Source organism: Thamnophis sirtalis, unplaced genomic scaffold (assembly GCF_051295495.1).
Source record: "Thamnophis sirtalis isolate CommonGarterSnake01/CBP01778 unplaced genomic scaffold, rThaSir2_p1.2 scaffold_14, whole genome shotgun sequence".
NCBI classification, from domain to species: Eukaryota; Metazoa; Chordata; class Lepidosauria; order Squamata; family Natricidae; genus Thamnophis; species Thamnophis sirtalis.
Window position 1 is genome coordinate 7,466,716 of NW_028261394.1, and position 23,850 is coordinate 7,490,565.

The 23,850-nt window shown below is 43.9% G+C and overlaps 1 protein-coding gene across 4 annotated transcripts in view; it reads right to left on the minus strand.

Moving 5' to 3' along the window:
• EEF2K (eukaryotic elongation factor 2 kinase) overlaps positions 1-23,850 on the minus strand; it is a 52,658-nt gene that overhangs the window by 8,913 nt on the left and 19,895 nt on the right. For all 4 annotated transcript variants that reach the window (XR_015698489.1, XM_087729487.1, XM_087729489.1 and 1 more), the window contains exons 4-16: positions 21,707-21,767; positions 20,726-20,763; positions 19,062-19,233; positions 17,332-17,481; positions 15,104-15,236; positions 14,016-14,143; positions 12,310-12,511; positions 10,440-10,507; positions 10,184-10,264; positions 8,816-8,878; positions 5,081-5,215; positions 3,718-3,906; positions 1,898-2,022 (exon numbers count right to left, since the gene is read on the minus strand). Coding sequence is in view for 3 of the 4 variants with exons in the window: in XM_087729487.1 (XP_087585613.1) it covers positions 1,898-2,022; positions 3,718-3,906; positions 5,081-5,215; positions 8,816-8,878; positions 10,184-10,264; positions 10,440-10,507; positions 12,310-12,511; positions 14,016-14,143; positions 15,104-15,236; positions 17,332-17,481; positions 19,062-19,233; positions 20,726-20,763; positions 21,707-21,767 (1,545 nt within the window). In the remaining variant the exon portion in view is untranslated. The remainder of the gene's footprint in view (positions 1-1,897; positions 2,023-3,717; positions 3,907-5,080; positions 5,216-8,815; positions 8,879-10,183; positions 10,265-10,439; positions 10,508-12,309; positions 12,512-14,015; positions 14,144-15,103; positions 15,237-17,331; positions 17,482-19,061; positions 19,234-20,725; positions 20,764-21,706; positions 21,768-23,850) is intronic.

Genomic DNA, 23,850 nt, shown 5'->3' on the forward strand with positions numbered 1-23,850 from the left:
GTGGCTAAGTGAACTATTTGTTAAGTGAGCTTTGTCCCATTTTACCCCCTTTCTTGCCATAGTTATTAAGTGAATCATTGCGGTTGTTAAATGAGTAGCCTGGCTGTTAAGTGAATCTGGATTCCTCGTGGATTTTGCTTGTCAGAGGGTCAAAGAAGTTGATCCTATGACATCACAACCATTGTAAATATGAATTTAGATGAGGTGACCATGCTGCAGCGGTCGTAAATGTGAAAAACAGCCATAAGTAATTTGTTTTCCGGTGCCATGGTAACTTTGAACGGTCGCTAAATGAACCGTTGTATGTCGAGGACTGTCAGAATAGATATATTCATGAGCTAGAATAGGGCATAGCAACAAGGTCCACCAATGGGAGCTGAATACACTTTGGAGCCTGTGTGTGCTTTCTGGATTTGATTGCTGCAACAAACTCAAGGAGCTGAATACACTTTGGAGCCTGGGCGTGGCTTAGCTCTGTAGCTCTGAGTCTGTACAAAAGCCAAGAACTAGTCCAAGCTCTGAACTGAAAACTGAATACCACTCTCATCTCTCCACCACGTTGGAAGAGCCACTCTTGGTTTTGTATATATGTCTTGTGGTTTTTATTACATATAAAGAGAAGTTAATGAATCCTGCGGAATCAGTTACCTGTGTGTGCTTTCTGGATTTGATTGCTGCAACAAACTCAAGGAGCTGAATACACTTTGGAGCCTGGGAGTGGCTTAGCTCTGTAGCTCTGAGTCTGTGCAAAAGCCAAGAACTAGTCCAAGCTCTGAACTGAAAACTGAATACCACTCTCATCTCTCCACCACGTTGGAAGAGCCACTCTTGGTTTTGTATATATGTCTTGTGGTTTTTATTATATATAAATAGAAGTTAATGAATCCTGCTGAATCAGTTACCTGTGTGTGCTTTCTGGATTTGATTGATGCAACAAACTCAAGGAGCTGAATACACTTTGGAGCCGGGGCGTGGCTTAGCTCTGTAGCTCTGAGTCTGTGCAAAAGCCAAGAACTAGTCCAAGCTCTGAACTGAAAAGTGAATACCACTCTCATCTCTCCACCACGTTGGAAGAGCCACTCTTGGTATTGTATGTATGTCTCATGTGTTTTATTATACAGAAAGAGAAGTTAATGAATCCTGCGGAATCAGTTACCTGTGTGTGCTTTCTGGATTTGATTGCTGCAACCAACTCAAGGAGCTGAATACACTTTAGAGCCTGGGAGTGGCTTAGCTCTGTAGCTCTGAGTCTGTGCAAAAGCCAAGAACTAGTCCAAGCTCTGAACTGAAAACTGAATACCACTCTCATCCCTCCACCACGTTAGAAGAGCCACTCTTGGTATTGTATATATGTCTTGTGGGTTTTATTATATATAAAGAGAAGTTAATGAATCCTGCTGAATCAGTTACCTGATTCAGTGCTTTCTGGATTTGATTGCTGCAACAAACTCAAGGAGCTGAATACACTTTGGAGCCTGGGCGTGGCTTAGCTCTGTAGCTCTGAGTCTGTGCAAAAGCCAAGAACTAGTCCAAGCTCTGAACTGTGTATTGTATATATGTCTCGTGTGTTTTATTATATATAAAGAGAAGTTAATGAATCCTGCGGAATCCGTTACCTGTGTGTGCTTTCTGGATTTGATTGCTGCAACAAACTCAAGGAGCTGAATATACTTTGGAGCCTGGGAGTGGCTTAGCTCTGTAGCTCTGAGTCTGTGCAAAAGCCAAGAACTAGTCCAAGCTCTGAACTGTGTATTGTACATATGTCTCGTGTGTTTTATTATATATAAAGAGAAGTTAATGAATCCTGCGGAATCCGTTACCTGTGTGTGCTTTCTGGATTTGATTGCTGCAACAAACTCAAGAACTACCTGTATAGGGATGAGCCATGCAAGAGTACCTGTCGGGCGGCAGGTTCATGCCCATGTCGTAAGCTCTCGCGACAAGAATCATGGAAGGGCGGTCCCCCGCTTCGGCTGCTCGGCACAAATATTCAAAGCCCTTGGTTCTGTTTTGCTTGGTGTCCTACGGAAGACATGGAAATGGGCGTAAGAAAAAACGCAAGGCCGATCAAAAAGGAGCTTTGGCTGTTTTCTTGCAGACGTTTCATGACCCAACTAGGTGACATCATCAGTGCTAAAAGGGAGTGGGGTTTGTGGAGAGGAGAAGGGAAAGAAGTAGAAAGGAAGAGGAGGAAGAGGAGAAGACAGGAGCAGCAGGAATTTGGGGTCTTTGGTGCTCTCTGAGCGTGGCGGTTTTCTTGCAGAACTTTCATGACCCAACTAGGTAACATCATCAGTGCTAGAAGGGAGTGGAGTTTGCAGAGAGGAGGAGGAGGAGGAGGAGGAGGAGGAGGAGGAGGAGGAGGAGGAGGAGGAGGAGGAGGAGGAGGAGGATGACAACGATGACTAGGGGAGGAGGAGAACTATGGAGTCTTTGGTGCTGAGTTTGGTGGTTTTCTTGCAGAACTTTTATGACCCAACTAGGTAACATCATCAGTGCTAGGAGGGAATGGAGTTTGCAGAGAGGAGGAGGAGGAGGAGGAGGACGACGACGACGACGACAACGACTAGGGGAGGAGGAGGAGAACTATGGAGTCTTTGGTGCTCTCTGAGTTTGGTGGTTTTCTTGCAGAACTTTCATGACCCAACTAGGTAACATCATCAGTGCTAGGACGGATGGGGAGTGGGAGAAGAAGAAAGGAGGAGGAGGAGGAGGAGCAGGAGTAGCAGGAGGAGGAGGAGGAGGAGAGAGGAAGAAGAGGAGGAGGAGGAGGAGGACTGTGGGTCCTTGATCCTCTCTGAGCTTGGTTACTTTCTTGGAGACTTTTCATGACCCAACTAGGTAACATCATCAGTGCTAGGAGGGATGGGGAGTGGGAGAAGAAGAAAGGAGGAGGAGGAGGAGGAGGAGGGAGGAAGAAGAAGAAGAGGAGGAGGAGGACTGTGGGTCCTTGATCCTCTCTGAGCTTGGTTACTTTCTTGGAGACTTTTCATGACCCAACTAGGTAACATCATCAGTGCTAGAAGGGAGTGGAGTTTGCAGAGAGGAGGAGGAGGAGGAGGAGTGGTGGTGGTGGAGGAGGAGAACTATGGAGTCTTTGGTGCTCTCTGAGCTTGGTGGTTTTCTTGCAGACCTTTCATAACCCAACTGGGTAACATCATCAGTGCTAGAAGGGAAGGAGGAGGAGGAAGAGGAGGAGGAGGGGGAGGGGAGGAGTGGAGAAGAGGAGAACTATGGAGCCTTTGATGCTCCCTGAGCTTGGTGGTTTTCTTGCAGAACTTTCATAACCCAACAAGGTGACATAATCAGTGCTAGAAGAGAGTGGAGTTTGCAGAGAGGAGGAGGAGGAGGAGGGAGGAGTGGAGGAGGAGGAGGAGGAGGACAAGGGGAGGAGGGGAGGAGGAGGAGAACTATGGAATCTTTGGTGTTCTCTGAGCTTGGTTGCTTTCTTGCAGACCTTTCATAACCCAACAAGGTGACATCATCAGTGCTAGAAGAGAGTGGAGTTTGTGGAGAGGAGGAGGAGGAGGAGAACTGTGGGGTCCTTGCTGCACTCTGAGCTTGGTGGCTCCCTTGCAGACGTTTCATAACCCAAACTAGGTAACATCATCAGGCTGATGGAAGGGAAAAAATAACATGTGGATCTTTGCAACCTTACTGCCCTACTTAAATTCTGGACTCAACTGTGGTCGTAAGTCAAAGACGGCCTGCCGTTACCTGTAGAGTGACCTCTGCGAGTATGTGATGGGGCAGCTGAGAATACATGAGGCCCAGCCCCACAATGGCCTCCAGTTCTCCACACTCGGCTGCGTGTTCCAGATGGAAGAGAGCTGAATCCTGATCCCACTCTCGGTCCTTTTCGCAAAACCGGCCAGCTTCGTGGTACCGAACCATGGCCAGGTGGACCTAATTGAGAGGAGGGGAAAAAAGGCTGTTAATGGTACGTAGGAAAAGACCTTGAGGGACAGATAACAGATGAACAGAGTTGGAAGGGACCTTGGAGGTCATCTAGTCCAACCGCCCATCCTAGCAGGAGACCCTACACCATTTCTGACAGATGGTGGTCCAGTCTCTTCTTGAAAGCCTCCAATGATGAAGCTCCCACAACTTCCGAAGGCAACTTCTGTTCCATGGATTGATGGTTCTCGTGGTCCGAAAATTCCTCCTTATCTCCAGGTTGAATCTCTCCTTGTTCAGTTTCCATCCATTATTCCTTGTCGGGTGCCTTGAAAAATAGTTTGACCCCCTGCTCTCTGTGGCAGCCCCTCAAATATTGGAAGACTGCCATCATGTCTCCCCTGGTCCTTCTCTTCACTAGACTAGCCATGCCCAGTTCTGTTTTGACCGAAGCTTCCCAAGAGCAGGAAGCAAACTCCTGGTCCCGACAAACCCCCCTTTTATTAATTGACTGTGAATTCTGCTCATTCACATCCAGGAAAGTCTTTCAAGGGAGGATTTACAGTCACAGAACTTATCTGGCTTGGAGAGCGGCCAGGACAATCTCTGCAGAACTTGGCAAGGAGTCTCGGAGAGTCACGAACCAATTAAGCAAATGAATTATCTCCTGCAAGCTCCACTCCTCTTTTATTTCCTCTGGGAGGGGCCATTCGTCGTCTACCTGTGGCCTTACTCCCAAGTCGACCCCTGTTCTTTAGCTGTTCCCTTCGTCTGGCAACTCTGTGCATGCGCACACTGGGAACAGGCTCCAGCTGTTCTTCTGCCTCACTGATGTCTAACTCCGAAGGCAGCTGATAACTGTCAGACGGCCCTGGCCCCCTCTCTGCCTCCGACACAGAGTCCTCCTCAGAGCCTTCCCAAGACTCCAGGAGGAGTCCATGTTCCTCCCCAACCTCCACACTGTCCGAATCTGCTGCCAGCTCTGCTGGTGGGCCACCACAGGTCCTGCAACCGTTCATCTTATGTTTTAATCTATAGTCCCCTAAATCATCTTGGTTGCTCTTCTCTGCACTCTTGTCGAGTCTCAACATCTTTTTTTTTAATAGCGTGGTGACCAAAACTGGATGCAGTGCTCGAGATGCTGCTTGGGAGACGATTAGATAAGAGACCGCTTAGCCCTCACCTTTCCAAGAATGGACTTTCCAATCTTCTTCTCCAGCTCCAGGCCGTTGAGTCTCTGAACCTCCACTGCAACGCAAGAAGGCCTGTGAATGTGAACTCGGGCTGCGTTGTAGAGGTTCCATTTATCCACGCTGACCTGGAAGAGAGGGGAAGTCCATCAGATCTTCAGCCCGACGTCCAGGGAGAGTCTCGATCATCCAAGCTACGACTGTCGCAAAGGTGTTTTTCCAAAAGGCAACTGGATTTTCTTGGGTTTTTTTCCCCCCCTTGAAAATGTTTCGCCTAACTTTTCTAATTTATAAAATGTTTTCTTTCTTTTAATTGCTGAGTTAAGTCCATTAATATTGATTGTAATCATTTTTCTTTCCTCCATATTTATACTTTATACTATATTTATCCCCTCCCCTCTCGACTGGTATGGCTGTGTGATTTTCGTGTATTTTAATTATGTGTACTGTTGTTTATGTTCCCTTTCCCCTTTGAGTTGTTCGCCGCCCTGAGTCCTTCCTGGAGAAGGGCGGCATACAAATAAACCAAAACTGAAACTGAAACTGAAAACTTTATATACTTTATATACCTTTATAAGATATGGGGTTTGTTTTATCAGTGGTTGGGGAAAAACTTGGAAATGAAAAATGTTTTACTCATGTTTTAGCTGAAGGAGTTAAATGATAACACAATTATGCTGTGAAATAGATTAACGACGATACAATGAAAAACTGATACATATATGAATTGAATACTTTAGAACGTTTTGATTTAAAATGGATAAGGATAACAATGATTTTATGTATACTTGATAGAGGATTGGTGATATAATGTATAACCCTAAGAATATATTACAAAGATACCTTGTTGTTGATAATTTTAATAAGGAAGTAATTAAAAATTGGTATATATATGTAGTGACTATTTAGAATACCTTGTTGAAAAATGAAGGAATAACATCTTTGTTTGAATGTATGATGTACAAGGACAATAATGAACTTAAGCATATCCGATAGTTGATTGGTGGAGTTATGCATAATTGAAAACAGTGGTATACAAATATAAATGGTTGGTAAATCTCTTTCATATTGGGATCTGTGATTATATAAAGGTATACCATTATTAAATAAACAATCAAGAATGTAAGGGAATTAGCTTTATTGAAAAATAATAATAATAATAATAATTGTAATTAAATATACGTTGTACAATGTAAGTGAGACATTTAGTTATATTAGAAAAATCTGTGATTGTAAATGCTATTTGAGAATATGGATGCAAAAACACTTGTAACCAAATGACATGCTGTATGTGATGATGTTTTTTTTGTGTGTGTGTTGTTTGTTTAATAAAAATAAAAATTTCTTGCAAAAAAAAAGAAAAGAAAATGTTTCGCCTCTCGTTCAGAACTGAAGAAGCTTCATGGATGAGATGAGCAAGAAGTCTTCAAGGAAGGGGGTGGGAACCGAAGAAAATGCAATTGCCTTTTTGGAAAAGCACTTTTGGTTCAGTCGGGTTAGAGAAAGAAAGCGAAAAAAAAAGAAAGAAAGAGGTATCCTACTTCCCATCTTCACCCTCCTCTCACTGAGCTTCTTCTTAATCTACCGCTGAAATCCAGCAGCAGAGGACTTATCTGGCCAAAAACGGCTCCATGGTGGAACTCCAAAACTTCTTTCGTAAGTTAAAATAAAACTCACACTGAAATCTTAAAGAGAGTTTTTTTTACAGCCATGGACCACCTAGACACACCATGTAAGCCACAGATTGTTGGGTTCAGCCAGACTGCCTGAATTCACCACGAATTGAGCTTTTGTGAGCCTTATCAAGTAGGCCAGATCATAAAAATCAGCTCCAAAGGAAGACCACAATTACAATTTACTAAGATTGTCTAGAACTGAGTGTTTCTCAACTTTGCAACTTTTAAGAAGCGTGGACGTCAACTCCCAGAATTCCCCAGCCAGGCAGGAAGACAGGACAGTACCCCTAGAGATTTTCACACGTGTGCATGCACCCACTGACACGTCTGGAGCGAGTGCAAGGAGACACAAACACATTGAACGCACGCTTCACACCAGACACTTAAACACGGAGGAGAGTTAAAAACAATTCCCAGCACATGAAATTTTCAACAGAACTGACAAAATGTGCATTGCACATCCTGATACCAGTTCTGCTCCTTAAGAACATCACAACAAGCATCCCAAAGGGGGGCGGGGGGAGACGTTTGTGTTGTGACAACGCAATGCATATTTTATCCTCCACTTTCCTGCAGACCTTCCGGAACAAGTCTGTATTTGAAGGAAATAAATGTGCTTTCGACAGCTAAACATTGAAGCACATTCTCACATTTAGGTACTGTGATGACCCGGGGCGTGGCACGAAGGCAACACAGCCAGAGAACCGGTATGAGTCCCATTATTGGCACTCAACTTTGCTCCCAATGTCCCTTTCACTCTCCTGCATGGAGAGAAACTCTTCCACAAACCTGAAGATACTCCAGTCCAAATGCTGTAAGCAGAATGACTGCAAACAATCACTCCAGCAGAGCAAGATAGGGAGTTCCAGAAGCAAAGAATAATTCCAGCAAGACAAGATAAGCACACAGAAGGACAGAAATAATTCAAACAGGCCCGGGGGAATGCCACGAATGCAGGCCACAACTCTCAACACTCTAGGAATTCAGTGTTTGTTCCCCAGAAACAACTCTCCCAACTGCCTCTCCTTTAAACTCCATCCCCAGGTGTGCCTTGTGAATGGAATCAGGGCCCTTTCCTTCCTCGTAAGCCACACAACCCGTTGCTCTTTTCTGCCTTCTTCCCTGAGTGCCCTAGGATGAGGAGGGGGTGGGCCTTTGTCTTCATCTGAATCCCTTCTCCCTTGTTCTATCTCTCCCTTGCTCTGCCCAGCCTGACTTTGCCGTTCCTGTTTCCTCCGCAGCCAACAGATCCACTCTCTCACTCTCTGTCAATCTCAGTCTTTGACGGGGGCATGACAGGTACATGGTACGGACTCTCAAAGGAGCTTATGTGGCCACTCTGGGCTACAACTTTAAAAACATTTAAAAACCACAATGCCGGAGCACACTCCCAAGTTCTGGAGTTGTTTGCCAAGAGCCGAAAACAGCCGAGGAGAACAACAAGCCGAAAACCCCAGAGACAGAATAAAAATCCATGCAGAATCACCCTTTTGTTCCTGAAAGTCGGCTTAGCTCTCTCAGACAGTTTATTTCTCTAATAATTGGAAAGAGAAATAATTAAAAGAGGGAAGGAAGAAGAAAGAAGAGTCAACCACGGGTGAAAGATTCTTCAGCAATTCAGGGGAAATTAAACAGGGTGACTCAGTGGCTAAGACGCTGAGTTTGTCGGTCAGAAAGGTTCGAATCCCTAGCGCCGCGTAACGGAGTGAGCTCCCGTGACTTGTCCCAGCTTCTGTCAACCTAGCAGTTTCTAAAGCACCTACAAAATGCAAGTAGAAAAATAGGGACCACCTTTGGTGGGAAAGTAACAGTGTTGCGTGCGCCTCCGGCGTTGAGTCATGCCGGCCACATGACCACAGAGACATCTTCGGACAGCGCTGGCTGTTTGGCTTTGAAACGGAGATGAGCACTGCCCTCTAGAGTCGGGAACGACTAGCACATATGTGCAAGGGGCACCTTTAGCTTTAAGCAACTTTGGTGATCGGGCCATCTGGCGCAAAGCAAACCCAAAGTGATTTCTGGGGTGGGGGGGTGGGGATCGGATTTATTTACCCGAGCAGAACTTCCCAAGCTGTCTTCATCAGATTCGTGTCTCCGGTTGCAGTTAGGATGACCCTAAGAAAAAAGAAAAGAAAAAAAGAACAATTTAATTCAGGTTTGGAGGAATAGCATTTTTAAAAGCTTCGTTTTCTTGGGGGGGGGGGGGATAGTTGCCCAGTGTTACGAAGAGACTAACTTAAAAATGAAGTAAGTTACCATATTTTTTGGATTATAAAACGCACCTGACTATAAAACGCTCCTAAATTTAGAAGAGGAAAACAACAACAAAGGATTTTGACCTTTACACGCTTCATTTTCGGCCTGGGGGGGGGCTTTTTCCCTCCTTTTCCAGCCTTTTTTCTACCCTTTGAGGCTTTTTTCGGCTCATTTGTTTTGGAAAAATGGGCTAAAAAAGCCTCAAAAATGGGCCAAAAAAGGCTTCAAAAATGGGCTGAAAAAAGTCCTGAAAAAGAGGTGTACGGAGACCAAAAAATGGCCAGCAGGTGGGTGGGGTTTCAGCAATATTCGGTCTATAAGATGCACAGACATTTTCACCCCCTTTGGAAAGACAAAAAAGTGTGTCTTATAGTCCGAAAAATACAGTAAATATTTAAAGGATCGGAACAGGCTTTTTTGTGTTCCTATTTTTAAGCCAGGCTATATCTATCTATCTATCTATCTATCTATCTATCTATCTATCTATCTATCTATCTATCTATCTATCTATCTATCTATCATCTATCTATCTATCTATCTATCATCTATCTATCTATCATCTATCTATCTATATCTATCATCTATCTATCTATCAATCATCTATCTATATCTATATCTATCATCTATCTATCTATATCTATCATCTATCTATCTATCTATCTATCTATCTATCTATCATCTATCTATCTATCTATCATCTATCTATCTATCATCTATCTATCATCTATCTATCTATCTATCTATCATCTATCTATCTATCATCTATCTATCTATCTATCTATCTATCTCTATATCTCTATCTCTATCTATCTATCTATCTATCTATCTATCTATCATCTATCTATCATCTATCTATCTATATCTATATCTATCTATCTATATCTATATCTATCATCTATCTATCTATCTATCTATCTATCTATCTATCTATCTATCTATCTATCTATCATCTATCTATCTATCATCTATCTATCTATCTATCTATCTATCTATCTATCATCTATCTATCTATCATCTATCTATCTATCTATCTATCTATCTATCATCTATCTATCTATCTATCTATCTATCTATCTATCTATCTATCTATCTATCTATCTATCTATCTATCTATCTATCTATCTATCTATGGGATCAATGTATGAAATGAAAACACGACATTACCTTTTCCCGGTGATGATCCATGTCTTCGTGATCGCTCCTCTTCTCACTGGGGCATCCACTGTCGCCTCCGTTTTCGGAATCCTAAGGATAAAAACAGGGGGCAAAAATAAGAGTTCTCCCTTCTTTGGATACCTTTATTTTATAGACGAAACTTCGTCCTTCTCCTAGAGTCTCCTACGCATCGCTCCAAACCCAACCCAAACTCTTTAGGGCCGAGCCTTAATGTGTGAATCCAGGAAGGTCTTCAGGAACTTACCCGCTGATTATCAAGGTTTTCGTGGTCTTTGTGAACCAAGTTGTCGACTTCATTGAAAACAGGCCAATCTAGGTCGAAGCAAAGAAGGAATTCGCTCTTTAGGCAAGGAACAGTTTTAAGTCACTTTTTTAAAAAACCCTGTCGTAACTTCCAACAGTCATGAAATAATCGGTCGTAAGTCCAGGAATACCAGGGCAGCGTTTTATTAATAAATATATACAAATGTATGAACTATCCTATTCCAGGTGTAGCTATAAAAGAAGAGACAGAAATCTCCGAAACTCAAAATATATCACTCACTTAACTTTCTTTAAACCTCTGCTAACATCGTCAAAACTGTAAAAACTACCATTGAAGAGATATCTGCCTTGATACATCATTGATCAATTTGGCCATTGTGTCCGTGATAGGGGGTACTGCAGTGGTCGTAAGTGTGAAAAGTGGTCATAAGTCACTTTTTCCAGTGTTGTCGTAACTTTGAACGGTCGCTAAATGAATCGCGGTAAGTCGGGGGCTACCCGTAATTATAAGGATGTCACTTTTATGAGCTGTCACTAAATGAATGCTCGCAAGTCGAGAATTATCTGTATTTTGCGTACTTCCATATACCTTATTTTAGAATAGAAAAGAGCTGGAAGGGACCTTGGAGATCTTCTAGTCCAGCCCCTTGCTCAAGCAGGAGAACCTATACCAGCGATGGCGAACCTTTTTTTGGTTCGCATGCCATAAGGGGGGAAACGCAGGGGAGGGGCTTGCGTGGGCATGCCGCACCCATAATGCAATGCACGACCCCTCCCCAGTGCACATGCGTGCATGAGAGGCACGACCCCCCGCTTTTTTGCATGTTTTTTTCACCCTCCCCAGGCTCCAGAGGCTTTATAGGAGCCTGGGGAGGGGAAAAAAAGCCCCCCCACCCCCCCGGAGGCTTCAGGGACCTCCTAAGAGCAAAAAAGAACCCTACGAGCAGGGCTGCTTAAGCCCTCCAGAGGCTTCAGGGAAGCCTCCTGAAGGTCCCTGAAGCCCCGGGACGGCTTAAACCCACCCTACAAGCAAACCGGAAGTGACTTCCGGTTTGCTTGTAGGGCCGTTTTTAGTCCTCCATAGGCTTCAGGGAAGCCTCCTGAAGGTCCCTGAAGCCTCCGGACGGTTTAAACCCACCCTACGAGCAAACCAGAAGTGACTTCCAGTTTGCTTGTAGAATCGTTTTTAGTCCTCCGGAGGCTTCAGGGAAGGTCCCTGAAGCCTCTGGACGGCTTAAACCCACCATATGAGCAAATCGGAAGTGACTTCCGGTTTGCTTGTAGGGCCGTTTTTAGTCCTCCGGAGGCTTCGGGGAAGCCTTCTGAAGGTCCCTAAAGCCTCCGGAGGGCTTAAACTGACCCTACGAGCAAATCAGAAGTCCATTCCTGAACTTCTGGTTTGCCCATAGGGTCTGTTTCTTGCACTCCAGAGGCTTCAGGGAAGCTCCTGAAGCCTCCGGAGGGCCTCCAAGGGGGGGGGAGGGCTCTTTTCGCCCTTCCCCAGGCTCCTTTAAAGCCTCTGGAGCCTGGGGCGGGAAAAAATGGCTTTAAAAAAGGCTGAACTCAACTGACAGCGCAAGACCTCGCGTGCCCTGATAAATGGCTCCACGTGCCACCTGTGGCACGCATGCCATAGGTTCGCCATCCCAGCCCTATATCGTTTCAGACAAGTGGCTGTCCAGTCTCTTCTTAAAAACCTCCAGAGAGGGAACACCCACAACTTCTGGCGGCAGGCTGTTCCCCTGGTTAATTGTCCTCACTGTTAGGAAGCTTCTCCTTAATTCCGGGTTGCTTCTAGAACCAGCAGTTCCCCCCAACGGCTGATGAAAAAAAAACATCTGGGCACTTACGGAGACCCTCCATCTTATGGCTGTGAGGCGTGGCTGAAGACGGGGAGGAGGGCAGGGAGTCAAAGGCCCTATCACTCATGCTTTCATCCCCTGAGTTTTCGGAAAGGCGGGAGAGGAACGGGGGACGGGTGCCCGATACGGTGCGCACACGGCTACTGCCACACTTCTCTTCGGTGCCCCGCACGACAGTCTGAGCTGATTCCTGCGCAGAGAAACACAAAAACCTCAGCCAGGGATTTCCCTCAGCCACCACGTCTCTGCTGGAGCCGCAGGAGGCATTATAGCTGCCCGTTCAAATGGTGCAAAATTCTATCCCGTTTCAACTTATCCATCAGTTATCGGGTCGCTTTTAAGGCCAGCCAAGCTTCGGTTCGAATAGAATAGAAATAACAAGAGTTGGAAGGGACCTTGGAGGTCTTCTAGTCCAACCCCCTTCTTAGGCAGGAAACCCTTAAAAAAAACACTTTTGGATCACCCATGACCTAGATGTTTGAGTATCTCCACAGACGATATAATTAGTAGTTTTAAAGTTTGTAAGCCGCTCATGCATTTGATCAATAAATTAAATAAACAAATGAACAAAGATGGTTAAAATGACAAGGGTCGACCAGCTGTGTTAATACTCCATGCTGTCCAAGGTCCTGACCTTACATCTTCTAATGCAGTTTTTAGAATAGAATAGAATAGAATAAATAGAATAGCAGAGTTGGAAGGGACCTTGGAGGTCTTCTAGTCCAACCCGCTGCTAAGGCAGGAAACCCTACACCACTTCAGACAAATGGATATCCAACTTCTTCTTAAAAACCTCCAGTGTTGGAGCATTCACAACTTCCGGAGGCAAGTTGTTCCACTGATTCATTGTTCTCACTGTCAGGAAATTTCTCCTTAGTTCTAGGTTGCTTCTCTCCTTGATTAGTTTCCACCCATTGCTTCTTGTCCTGCCCTCAGGTGCTTTGGAGAATAGCTTGACTCTGTCTTAGCAATAGCAATAGCAGTTAGACTTATATACTGCTTCGTAGGGTTTTTAGCCCTCTCTAAGCGGTTTACAGAGTCAGCATATCGCCCCCACAGTCTGGGTCCTCATTTTACCCACCTCGGAAGGATGGAAGGCTGAGTCAACCTTTGAGCCGGTGAGATTTGAACCGCTTAACTGCAGCTTAGCAGTCAGCTGAAGTGGCCTGCAGTACTGCACTCTAACCACTGCGCCACCTCTCTTCTTTGTGGCAGCCCATGAGATATTGGAAGACTGCTATCATGTCTCCCCTAGTCCTTCTTTTCATTAAACTAGACACACCCAGTTCCTGCATCTCTTCTTCATACCCTGTTCCCCCCCAAAAATAAGCCCTCCCTGGCTAATAAGCCCGATTGGGCTTTTGAGCGCATGGGCTAAAGTAAGCCCTCCCCCCAAAATATTGCCACACAGCAGCAGCCATGAGGTGACCACACTTGCCGCCTCCTGCAACTCAAAAACAATAAGACCTCCCTGAAAATAAGGCCAAGCGCTTATTTTGGGGGTCAAAAGAAAATAAGACCCTGTCTTATTTTGGGGAAAACATGGTAAATCAATTATCAGGTCACTTTTAAGATGAGGCAAGCTTCAGTTCAAATAATGCAGCCATTTTGTGGGGTTCGTGAACCAGACCGTCTTCACAAAATGGCCCCCAGCCGTTCCTTGGATTCAAAGCGGCTTTGCCAACAATACTTACAAGTAGTTTGGTACTGCGAAATAAGGCGTCTTTCTCTTTGGAGGAGAGATCAAAAGGCATCAGCCCCATACTTTGACAAATCCGGTTGCAGGAGTGAGAATGGAAGAACAAGGCCATCCCTCGTACACCTGGGATAGATAAGAGAACCATCCGTGGAAAGAATGAGAAATCGTTTCGAGGTGCAGCGCCTTACATAGAAGCTTAGCGATTTTTCTCAAAGTCACGATCCATTCCGACAAATCAGCCATCAACAGACACATAGAGATTAACCACATGTGCACATCATTTAAAGGAAGCAATAAAAACAAAAACTAGATATTTTCCAGCAACTAATAGGCCAGATAAGCAGGGATGAACACCAGACAAAAAATCAAGAAGAAAACAATACCCTAATCAAGGAACTGCCAAGGAGAAAACCACACCTCCACCAATGTTGGCAGGGCAGGCTCCTATATATAAACAGGGGGGAAAACCCCCACACCCCCTTGCCCTGATGATGTTACCTAGACAGATAATGAAACGTCTGCAAGCCAACAAGCAAATTTAGAAGCACCAAGGTCTCCACAACAACATCGCAATAGGGGTAGTCCTCAATTTATGATCACAATGGAGCCTCAAATTTCTGTTGCTGAGTGAGGCATTTGTTAACTGCGTTTTGCCCCATTTTACGAGCTTCCTTGCCACAGTTGTTAAGTGAATCACTGCAGTTGTTAAGTTAGTAACGCAGTTGTTAAGCGAGTCTAGCTTTCCCGTTGACTTCGCTTGTCGGAAGATCGCAAAAGTTGGACACTGCAACCGTCATAAATATGAGTTGCTAAGTGTCTGAATTTCTATCAAGGGACTATGGAGATGCCACGAGAATCGTTAAGTGTGAAAAACAGTCCTCGGTCCTTTTTTTCGAATCATCGCTAAATGACCTGTGGAAAGTTGACGACAACTTGAGGTCATCCATTCTCATCAGCACATCTGGCCCATGTTTAAAGATTCTTCCTACCCAGAACTGAAACTGATCCCCTTCTCCATTCCCTAATCCCTGAAGAAGTTCAGCCCCTCCCCAAAAAGGACAAACAATCGCTCTGTTTTTTTACCGAGATTCCCGTCTCCAAAATCTGTGCCGCTTTCGGTATGGATCTGAGGATCTGTGTACAGGTCTCCAACTCCTTGGATGTCCACAATGATCAGCTGGTGTCCGGAGCGCTCGAAGGTGAAATGGCTGAAGGCCTGCGAGAGAACGGACGTTGCATCAGCCCGACGGGAAGAGAAAACCAGATCAGCTTCTACAGGGAGTCTCTGTCCCCGCTCAGGGTCAGGGCCAACGACTTTTCCCCAAACCCAGTTATTCCAAAACTAGCCTGCGCAAGGTTGAACAGCCAAAGTGGCGATACGTTGGCTAAATAAAACTTTTAAGCGTTGCGGAGTTTTGAAAAGGGAAACCGTTTCTGGACTTCTTGCCCGATAAACGTTCTCTAAACACAAATACGAGGCCATCTTGTTTTTATTTGTATGGGTGACTTTTGGTGGCTGCCTGCACTGTGTGTGTGTGTGTGTGTGTGTGTGTATCTGATAACACAGCTGTCAGGCCTGCAGTTATATCCCTTTTAGGATCTTTGGCCTGCCACACTCTCTCTTATTTCATTATGCTGTTTCATTAGTGTAGTAGTTGGGAGGGGGGAATAGAAAGGAGTAGAATTGTTGAATGTGTTGTTCTCATTCTTTTCTAGAAGCCCAAGGTCATCTTTTGTCTCCGCACCTCTGCACCTGACCGGAAGCAGCTGAGTGGAGATGCCAGCGTGGAAGAAGAAGATTGGACCATGTGATGGATTTGTGGGTGTGGGGACAAGATGATGAACTTTCAACTGGGTGGGAATCCGATGTAACTTCCAGAATTGGGTTTCCACAGATGTGCTAAGATGTCTGATTTATTAAATTGGAACTTTTAAGGATCGTTTTGCCTTGGACTCTGATTTAATTCTACATGATACTTGGAACACTGACACCAGCATTGCCCGGGTATTTATTTATCATAAACCTGTCAAATATAGCATTATTTCTAATGTTGGATTTCCCCCCTTACTAGAGGGAGCCCCCTTGTAGAGCACTGTGAAGCCGTTACCATGGCAACTCCACTGCGCTGTACAGTAGAAGCCATTTTAAGGCACGACAGGCTGTATCTTAACAGAACATATACACACACACACAGACACACAGGGGGGATTAGGTGCATGTTATCCCCACAGTATTTGCTTCCAGGGAGTAAGTAATCTGTGTACCAAGTTTGGTTGAAATTACTCGAGGTGTTCTAGAGTTATGCTAGAACATACACACCATATATATATATATATATATATATAGATAGATAGATAGATAGATAGATAGATAGATAGATAGATAGATAGATAGATAGATAGATAGATAGATAGATAGATAGATAGATAGATAGATAGAGATATAGATATATACACACACACACATATAAATTGGCTAAAGATATAATTATTTTTATCTTGACCATTCCTTTTGGCTTGCTATATCTTAAATCAGTGTTTCTCAACCTTGGCAACTTGAAGATGTCCGGACTTCAACTCCCAGTATTCCCCAGCCAGCATTCGCTGGCTGGGGAATACTGGGAGTTGAAGTCCGGACATCTTCAAGTTGCCAAGGTTGAGAAACACTGTCTTAAATCATCAACTGTTAGGGGATGTGTAGTTTTTATTTTTATTCTATACCTATCAATGGTTTAGTTTGACATCCGGGTAACAGCTATATTAACATAGTAAATGTTATACAATGGGATTTATTTTACTATTTACCGTTAATCCTTGACTTACGCCCACAAGGGAGACAGTAATTTTTTTATTGCTAAGTGAGACAGTTGTTCAAGGTGTATTGCTCCCATTAAATGACCTTTCTTGTCACGGTTGTTAAGTGAATCTGGCTTCCCCATTGACTTTGCTCGTCAGAAGGTCTCAAAAGGAGATCACGTGTAACTTTGAACCGTCACTAAATGAACTCTTGCAAGTACCTGTATTTATTTCAGTATATTATTGTCTGTATTTACTTCAATCTGTTTTTGCTAATTTTACATTTTGCTGGCCGTTGACTGAATAAACATTAGTGAATTGGCTTTGACATGTCCCTGCAGTTCTCTTAGTGGGATTTCAGAAATGGGTTGCCATTGATGGCTTCCTAGGGCTAAGAGAGAGTGGCTGGCACAAAGTCACCCCGTTGACTTCGTATCTCCAACCTTAACCTTACCAAGTAGGCTCTTTAAGATCATCCATCCCCCCCGCTGAATTGCCAGGAAAGAAAGTCCTACCTGCGGGGTCAAACGGATGTTGTCGTCTCGTACGAATCCCGAGTTCGAATTGTACTTGATGTATTTCCCCTCAATGTAATGCTCCAGGTGGTAAAGAGGTCGGCCCGGTCTGTTCTTCATTTCAATTATGCAGGTCTGGACAATATCTACCTAAGGAAAAGAAAGAGGAAGAGAAATAACTGACAGCTTGAAATAGATCTATACTAGTCTCCCTTTATTTATTTATCAGCACAAATAAAAAACAAATATAACAAAGGCAACAGTAAAAATATTGGGTTTCTGTCGTGATGGACTCTTGTGACGAGCCGATTGACAGAGAATGGAAGCAGTTAGCTTCCTCCCATAATTGGGGCATACCAGGGGTTGTGACTTTAAATATATACCTTTCTTCCTGGCTCAGCTGATAACGGATCAGAGCCTGTGGCTTAATGGCTAAGACGTCTGCCTAATATGTAATATAGCCCAGGTTCGAATCCCAGTAAGGGTATGGCTAGCTGATGAGAGCTAAATAGCTTGAAATAGATCTATACTGGTCTCCCTTTATTTATTTATCAGCAGAAATAAAACACACACACACACATATATACATATATATACATACATACATACATACATACATACATACATACATACATAATTCTTGAAATAGATCTATACTAGTCTCCCTTTATTTATCAGCACAAATGCAACACACACACACATACACACACACACACATACATATAATTTTTTATTTTTGAATACACAGACAAAACACAACAAACACCACAAAAATATCTTCCATTACAAATTGTAAAGAGTGTGTCAATTGGTTACAAAGAGCTTTCGTGCATCCCTTTCACAGTCATCACCTCATATCAAGTTATATATTTTAAATCAAATATATTTATGCTTCTTCTCTCAGTGAAGGACAGTTTCCAGAGACATCCCCTATTAAATGAGCTCTACTTAACACCTCAGATTAGATTAGATTAGATTAACAGAGCTGGAAGGGACCTTGTAGGTCATCTAGTCCAACCCCCCAAAATCAGGAGACCTTATGCCATTCCCAACAAATGGCAATTCAGTCTCTTCTTGAAAGCCTCCAGGGATGAAGCTCCCACAACTTCTGAAGGCAACTTCTGTTCCATGGGTTGATTGCTCTCCCTGTTAGAAAATCCCTCCTTAGCTCCAGCTTGAATCTCTCCTTGATCAGCTTCCATCCATTATTCCTTGTCTGGCCTTCAGAAAGCAGGTTGACCCCCTCCGCTCTGTGGCAGCCCCTCAAATATTGGAACACTACTATCGTGTCTCTCCTGGTCCTTCTCTCCACTAGCCATGTCCAGTTCCTGCACCCGTCCATCGTTATGTTTTAATCTCCAGTCCCCTCATCACCCTGGTTGCTGTTCTCTGCACTCCTTCTAGAGTCTCAACATGTTTTTAACATCGTGGTGACCAAAACTGAATGCAGCATTCTAGGTGTGGTCTTACTAAGGCTTTGTAGAGTGGTGTTAGTACCTCACTTGATCTTGATTGTATCTTTCATCATAAGTTTTAGCCTCCAGTCCCCTAATCATCCTGGTTCCTCTTCTCTGCACTTTTTCTAGAGGCTCAACATCTTTCTTATAGTGTGGTGACCAAAACTGGATGCAGCATTCTAGGTGTGGTCTTACTATAAGGCTTTGTGGAGTGGTGTTAGTACCTCCCTTGATCTTAATTGTATCCCTTAGGATTCTGTGTGAGGTGATTACCTGTTTTGGGGGCTTATGGCGGTTATATTCTTCTCCCCATAACTTGGCCTCCATCTGCAGCCGCACGTCCTCAAAATAGACGTCCCGGTTGACCGTCTCGATGTACCGTTTTGCCACATAATTGAAGGCCCCTCTCCAATTATGCATGTGCAGGAAATTGGACAGCTTTTTCCTAAAAAGACCGAGAAAAGATGTGGAGAAAAGATGCTGAGACTCTAGAAAGAGTGCAGAGAAGAGCAACAAAGAGGATTGGGGGGCTGGAGGCTAAAACATATGAAGAACGGTTGCAGGAATTTTGTATATGTCTAGTTTAATGAAAAGAAGGACTAGGGGAGACATGATAGCAGCCTTCCAATATCTCAGGGGCTGCCACAAAGAAGAGGGAGTCAAATTATTCTCCAAGGCACCTGAGGGTAGAAGAAGCAGCAATGGGTGGAAACTAATCAAGGAGAGAAGCAACTTAGAACTGAGGAGAAATTTCCTGACAGAACAATTAATCAATGGAACAGAAGTTGCCTCCAGAAGTTGTGAATGTCCCAACACTGGAAGTTTTTAAGAAGATGTTGGATAGCCATTTGTCTGAAACAGTATAGGGTTTCCTGCCTAGGCAGGGGGTTGGGCTAGAAGACCTCCAAGGTCCCTTCCAACTCTGCTATTGTATTGTATTGCATTGATTAGGGGACTGGAGGTTAAAACATACGAGGAACAGTTGCTGGAAGTGGGTATATATATATATAGTTTAATGAAAAAAAGGACTAGGGGAGAGATGATAGCATTCTTCCAATATCTCAGGGGCTGCCACAAAGAAGAGGGAGTCAAACTATTCTCCAAGGCACCTGAGGGTAGAACAAGAAGCAATGGGTGGAAACTAATCAAGGAGAGAAGCAACTTAGAACTGAGGAGAAATTTCCTGACCGTTAGAACAATTAATCAATGGAACAACTTGGGTCCAGAAGTTGTGAGTACCCTAACACTGGAAGTCTTTAAGAAGATGTTGGATATCCATTTGTCTGAACCGGTATGGGGTTTCCTGTCTAGGCAGGGGGTTGGACTAGAAGACCTCCAAGGTCCCTTCCAACTCTGCTATTGTATTGTATTGTATTGAAACAAATATCAACTGAAGATGCCTATGGGAACAGCAGTTTTTTTTACTACCCATTGCTCCAACCGATAGTAAAAAAAAAAGCTTTAAAAAAAGTAAATAAAAAGATTCAACTCCCAGCTGTTCAACTATCACCTGTGCCTGGTTCTCTGTGAGGTTCCTGCTTGTTGCAGGGGGCGTTGTGTGTGTGAAATCCAGCTGCTTTTACACTGTGTGCGAGTCAGTTGTGCAGCCACACCCACCTGGTCACATGACCATCGAGGCACGCCCACCAATCCAGAAAGGGAAAAATTTTGAATTTCACCCCTGGTTTGTTTCCATTTCATCTCAAGGAACTGCCCTGTTTCACAAAGAGTAAGTGGGTGGCAATTTTCCCGGGGTATTTTGCAAACGAGGGAAAAGTTTTCGCTCCGGAAAGCGAATTATTGGCCCTTCATTCTTTCCTTGGCACCAGGTTTCCTATCTTGATTTAAACCTCAAGAATAAACTGAGATGAATTAAAAACAAGAAAATTGAGCTTTTTTCCTTTTTTCAAACTACGGAGAAACTGCTTCACACTTACGTCCGGAAACATTCGCGCATCGCTCCTCGTCCGAAAGGCTGGAAAAACAAAACAGAGGTTATTATAGATGAGTCCTCAACGTACAGCCATTCGCTCAGCGACCATTCCAAGTTACAACGGCACTGAAAAAAATGGTTCATGATGACTATCCTCGCTCTTATGACCGTGTCTGCATCCCAGAGGTCACAGGATCAAAATCTGGGCATCACCTTATTAATAAATCATTGTTTAAAGACGGCTATAAAGGTATAATATTGTGTGGGCCTGTGGAGAGGAGAGTTGAGATAAACAGTAAATAACTTTTAGTTAACTACAATAACAACAGGAAATGTTAATGGATAATATTTAATGATACATACAGGTGTGTTATTGGGGGGGGGGGATGCTTAGATATCTCACTTAACTGATTTTGCTTTAGAATATGTCATAAAGGTGTAATGTTATTGGAGATCTACTGAAACCGCAAATGAATGCCAGTAGGTGGTTGTGTCTTTAAATATAAACGATTCTAGATAAAAACATGTTTAAATAATGGTAACCAAATGAGAATTGTGGTACAGGGATAGTAAAATACATAATTTTTCCTTCTTGACTTAAAATGTACAACTCGATTTGGATGAAGTATACGTAAGGATTGTGGAAGAAACGCACGGAATATATTTGTAACCAATCGATACGCTTTCTACAAGATGTAACGAAAGATAATTCTTTTTTTGTGTGTTTTTGTTTAACTAAAACAATAAAAAAAATTTCTCCAAAAATAAAATAAAATCTGGGCATTCAGGGCAACCGGCATCTATTTATGATTTGTGGTTCCAGAGTCCTGGGGTCATGGCATCGCAAACTGCTCGCTTCGGATCAGCCACGTCGAGGGCGCAAGCTGGATTTGCTTAATGGCCATACGATTCATTGAATGACCATGGTGATTCGCTTAACCACCAGGGCCAATTTTTTTTAAAAAAAAATTCTGCTTCTTCTTACCTGCGCAGCCATTTTGATCAAGACCTCGTCTTCGATCCATTCTCCGGTAACAGCGTTGTACCTGACCAATTTAAAAGGAAGAAAATTAAAAAGGACCGTCTCGTTAAAATGCAAAACGAGAGGAATATGTTATATTCCGTTGTGTGGGCCTGAATTGTTGCTTCTTATTGTTTTCACAGGTTGTTAACCACTCACGAGTTGCACCTGAGAGATGTACAACCCTATCAGTTGGTTTCATAAATCTATATATGTATATAAAAATCTCTCTCTGTGTGTGTCTACCACTTAAATAGGAGCCAGCCGTGTGCAGCAGCTGTCAAAAAAGCCAACACAGTTCTAGGCTGCATAAACAAAGGGATAGAATCAAGATCACGTGAAGGGTTAATACCACTTTATAATGCCTTGGTAAGGCCACACTTGGAATACGGCATTCAGTTTTGGTCGCCACGATGTAGAAAAGGTGTGGAGACTCTAGAAAGAGTGCAGAGAAGAGCAACCAAGAGGATTAGGGGACTGGAGACTAAAACATACGAAGAACGGTTGCAGGAACTGGGCATGTCTAGTTTAATGAAAAGGACTAGGGGAGACATGATACCAGTCTTCCAATATCTCAGGGGCTGCCACAAAGAAGAGGGAGTCAAACTATTCTCCAGGGCACCTAACTATAGAACAAGAAGCAATGGGTGGAAACTAATCAAGGAGAGAAGCAACTTAGAACTGAGGAGAAATTTCCTGACAGTTAGAACAATTCATCAGTGGAACAGAAGTTTCCTCCAGAAGTTGTGAATGCCCCAACACTGGACGTTTTTAAGAAGATGTTGGATAACCATTTGTCTGAAACGGTATAGGGTTTCCTGCCTAGGCAGGGGGTTGGACTAGAAGACCTCCAAGGTCCCTTCCAACTCTGCTATTGTATTGTAATCACTGTAAGATTAAAGAGGATTAAAGTAAGAAACTAACCCAATTAGTTAGCCGAAGTGGCGCAGTGGTTAGAGTGCAGTACTCCAGGCTACTTCAGCTGACTGCAGTTCTGCAGTTCGGCTGTTCAAATCTCACCGGCTCAGGGTTGACTCAGCCTTCCATCCTTCCGAGGTGGGTAAAATGAGGACCCGGATTGTTGTTGGGGGCAATATGCTGACTCTGTAAACCGCTTAGAGAGGGCTGAAAGCCCTATGAAGCGGTATATAAGTCTAACTGCTATTGCCAATAAGCTGGGTTCACGCCACATGCTCTTGCAGTACAAATTGGTGTTTTTCAAAAGGGGGAACTTTTAACTTTTTTTTTTTTTAATAAGTGCTTTTCCTTCTGGAATGCGAGGAACGCAAGAAAACCAGAAGAGGAACACGAGGGGAACGTGTCTGTTTGCACTAGGGATTTCGCTCCGGTCAAAGGTTAGCCTGGTGTATGCACAATTCTTCACGCTTCCCTTTGCTCCTCCGGATTTTTTTCGGGTCAGGGTGGGGATAAAGATTGCGTCTTGGCATTGCTGAACGTGGTGGCACAGAAGAGGGAGAAAATGAAAAAAAGTCCTATTTTGAGAGGAGCGCAGGGGTCAAGCTAATAATAGCTTGGAAGAAAAATCTTTCCAGGCATTTCTTCCCCTTATTTGAATACTTCCAAAATAACTGGGCAACTAAATAGCTGGCTTATCTTCAAGATTTGGGAGAATGGTTGTAACCTGCCAGCAGAGCTGGCAGCAGATTCGGACAGTGAGGAAGTTGGGGAGGAACCTGGGCCAGTCATGGAGTCTGGGGAAGGCTCTGAGGAGGGCTCTGTGTCGGAGGCAGAGAGGGGGCCAGGGCCGTATGCCAGTTATCAGCTGCCTTCAGAATCAGATATCAGTGAGGCAGAAGAACAGCTGGAGCCTGTTCCCAGTGTGCGCATGCACAGAGCTGCAAGGAGAAGGGAATAATTAAGGAACAGAGGTCGACTTGGGAGTAAAGGCACAAGGGGACACTGAATGGCCCCTCCCTTAGGGAATAAGGAGGAGCGAAAGGGGAGTGGGGTTTGCAGGAGACAATTAATTCGTTAGTGTGAAGATTTGCTTATCTGAGAAACTCCTTGCCAAGTATTTCCTTATACAGCGCTGCATCTGGAAGCTATAGACCTGGCAACTATCCAAGGACTGATAAGGTCTGTTGTTG